We start from the raw sequence: 3,770 nt of genomic DNA, 5'->3' as shown, positions 1-3,770 counted from the left end.
AGATAGGTGAAATGGAGTTGCTTCCCATTCTATAAATAAATAAATAAATAAATAAAATTCTCTTCTTTGTTTCGTGTAACTAGGGCTTTTGATATATTAAAATACAAAAAAATATATATATTTATGGGAAGAACGATACAAATTAATTTCTTGCCCACAAATTTTCATGACGTGCCGAATAACTCGCAAAATCGCTTGAGTGATAGATATCTTAGATTTATTAAAAACAAATAAGGAAACTACTAAAAAACCGTTTAAAGTAGAGACTAGTGACAGATCTTTTAGGAGATTCTCTTCAGGAATATTAACTACTAATCATCGCCGCCTCATCCTCATGCTTAAGTAAACGACTGCATAGTTGTCAGTAACGATCCTATTTAAGGCAATAAATATGCACACAAACCCCACTCACAACACACAAACACTTCCTTTTTATTCCATGCGTCGCTCCCATTCACGTTCTTGATTCCTGGGTGTCATCCAAATCAGGATTTTCTCGAAAGATACATTATCTGATGGAGGATTTGAAATCTGCTGCATTGACGGAGGATTGGAGGAACTTCTTATGGAATACAAAAGGAGATATATTTGAGATCATCAAAAGAGCGATCATGGTGGCTGCCTCTGATCACCCAACGGAGTCCCGCACTAGAAGACACGAGATTGTTCGGACTCTCTTCTCCGGTGAGTTTATGATGTGCACTGGTTGTGATAATCGTAAGAAACATAGCCCCAAGATGAGTAATCAGACGGAAGAAACAAAAATAATTGGCGATGATTTGAGGATGAAGGATATTCTTGATAAGAGCGCAAATGAATCGGAATCCCTATTGGTTGTGCCAGTGCCACCCACGGAACAACTCGTACCCACCTGCAAACAGCAAAGGCCGACGATACTCAAGTTGAATACAGAAACGCAGTTCCCAATTCCAAAGGGTCCAGTAACTCCTGAAAATAAAGATATCGGTCTTGGAACTAGGGATTACAGTCAAGACGTTGTTGAGATCTTGAGGATGAAGCTGAAGATACTTGACAAGAGTGGAGATCAATCTGAATCAGAATCTGTGTGTGACTTGGTAACGAAGCTTGACTCAATGAAGTTATCTGTGAATAGTACTCTGGAGGCGACTGAGATAGGAAAATCCTTCAACCCTCTTAAAAAGCATGCATCGAAGAATGTTGACCAGATTGCAAGGACACTCATCAAAGCGTGGAAAAATACAGTTGATGAATGGACCGAGAACCAGTCAAGCGTTGACTGCGTTGTGGAACCAACATCCCAGCAAGTAATGCCAACGAATCTGCATATTCATATGGAGAGGAAGTTGGAAGTTTCTCAAAAAGCTTCAAAGATCGGAGATGGTGGAGTGACGGATTCAATGGAAAAAGTAAGAAAGAGAAAGCTGCAAGAAGAGTTTCAGAAAGTAGAGAACATGAAGAAGAAGCGAAGAATACAAGTGATGAGCTGCATGGAATCACAAAGCATGGCCTTCTTCCCCATATGAGTAGGGCAGATCTACTTGGTGTCCGGTGTGGACAACCCTTTTAATTTGACAGTAAATTAAGTGCAAAATTTAGTATATATTCCTTAGGGAAAATGACACACACGCCCTATGAACTTTCTAGGCTTTATCTTTTTAGTCACTTAACTTTTTAAATGGCTTTATGAGGGAACAAAGTGTGTGGAAACCTAACAATTTAGTCTCTATTACTTATTATACCCGGTTACCCTGCCACATCATCAATGACATGGCAAAATCGTAATTAGGCCCAACGACCCAAACGATGTCGTCTAGAATGTGAAACGTAGAGGGAACGTATGCACTATTCCACCCGCCTCCATATAAAAGTAGAAGATTGTGCCCTAAAATGGCACAATTCGACACCTGGTTACCCTAACTGCACCCTTAACTTCAATCCCAATCGGCAAAACCATGTGTGACATCCCCATTTTCACGGCCAGAAAAGACCGATTTTGTTTATGCTTGTTTGAAAATCAGAGTAACATTTTAAATAAAAGTGTTGCGGAATTTGTCCCAAAACAAAATATGATAAAGATTTATCAAAAGCATTTCCAAAGAAATGTATTTCATTAAAAGACTCGGGATGTCATGTTCGATACAGATCAAAAGCATAAACAGTACAACATAACCCTTACTACTTTATTTCGTATTTACAGGCCTATAATCCATTATCTCTCATCCAAACATCTATGCTCATGCGCCACTTCCTGTAATACAAGAAACTGAGTGGGTCAGGCTTGGGAGCCTGGTGAGCACATAGGGTTTTCAACCCACAATAAATATATTTATTATTTTCATCAACCAAACAACCCGATTACCCCTTCCCGTTATCCTCACTTTACATCCCTAAAACATCTAACACAAGGGATCTAGTCTAAGGACTTTCATCGGGGTGACAACACATGCTTCGGGGGTTCCTCAGCAATTCATGTCAAATAAGGCAACCATGTGGGGGATGGAGTACTGCTGGTGAGCACACAGTTCAAATAAACACCTACAGGTTGCGAGCCTGCTAGCGTTCCACTGGACTGTCTAGAATAGTCTGTGGTCGTCATCTATACTCCGCTAGATGACTGGATCATCAATAACATCTATAACGAGGCCTCTCATTATTTTATTTTGTAACACAGTAACTATTACATCTACCCATGTTTTACCCAACACATTTTGTAGATATAAAATACATATACAGTTTAAATCATTTAAAACATGTATAAAATCGTTCATCCAACATAGATAGCAAGTATACAGATAATATGCACACGTAGCACGTAATTTATATAAAATACTTCATATATTTATATGTGTAAGATGAAAGTAACTATGCACTCACCTTAACGTTCGATAGACGATTAGTGTTCTGGAATGGATGCGAGAAGGTCGAGTAGTATTTCCGTGAATACGAATCTCCGAGAAAATTTAGTTTCCTAAGGAAATATTAATATAATTAATATTTGGAGGGTAGTTTGGTAATTAAAGCAATGTATAGGGTCCGTTATGTTAATTAAATAACTTAGTTGGACTAAATTATAAATATAATTTCCAAACGAGGGACCAATATGGAACATATACATCATAGTTTAAAGTTTAGGATCTGATTTGTAAGAGGTTTCCAAGGAAGGACCATTTGTGAATAAATAAATGAAGGTTTAAATGAATTAGGACCAAAAATGTTAAGAATTTCGAAATAGGGTATGGAGAATTAATTTGGAAACAAAGTTTGGCCAAGATATGTGCATTAAATTTGATCAGGAGGCATCACCCCCTATCACGTCGAACTTGGACACCAAAACACACACATGCACAAATGGATTTGTGGAGCTCAAACCGTTCGTCGAAATGGAAAACACAAAGAATGAAAAATGTTAAGCACTGACTTGGGAGTACCTAGGAACAAACGGGGTGGCTGGAGGTGGTGTATCGCGGTGGCAGCAGCTATTTTTCTGGTGAGGCAGCAAGGTGGTTTAGGGTGATGATCTTCAAGGTGATATAGAGGGAGATAGAGATCAAGAGTGAGAGGAGAGAAGCTGAAGATTGAGGTGTGATTTTTTTGGAGGTGATATGAGGCTCTATTTATAGTGTAAGGGTATACACTAATGGAAGAGAAGCCCATGCTTCAATCACCATGCTTGTACTTGATTGGGGAAGCTTGCACTCAAGATGAAGAAGAAAGGAATGGAGAGGGTTGTTGTCACGTGGGCAAAGAATGAGCTGGAAATTGGTGCTCATAATTAGTTGGTCCCACAA

The 3,770-nt window shown here is 38.9% G+C and overlaps 1 protein-coding gene across 1 annotated transcript; it reads left to right on the top strand.

Moving 5' to 3' along the window:
• Positions 1-515: 515 nt before the first annotated feature.
• LOC145127111 (putative mediator of RNA polymerase II transcription subunit 26b) lies at positions 516-1,505 on the top strand. Its single transcript, XM_079062364.1, has one exon. It carries the CDS (start codon positions 516-518, stop codon positions 1,503-1,505), a length of 990 nt encoding a protein of 329 aa, XP_078918490.1.
• Positions 1,506-3,770: the final 2,265 nt, after the last annotated feature.

This window comes from Lactuca virosa, chromosome 7 (genome assembly GCF_052849685.1).
Source record: "Lactuca virosa cultivar CGN04683 chromosome 7, Lactuca_virosa_CGN04683_v6, whole genome shotgun sequence".
Taxonomy (NCBI): domain Eukaryota; kingdom Viridiplantae; phylum Streptophyta; class Magnoliopsida; order Asterales; family Asteraceae; genus Lactuca; species Lactuca virosa.
This window is presented reverse-complemented; position numbering and strand designations above follow the sequence as displayed.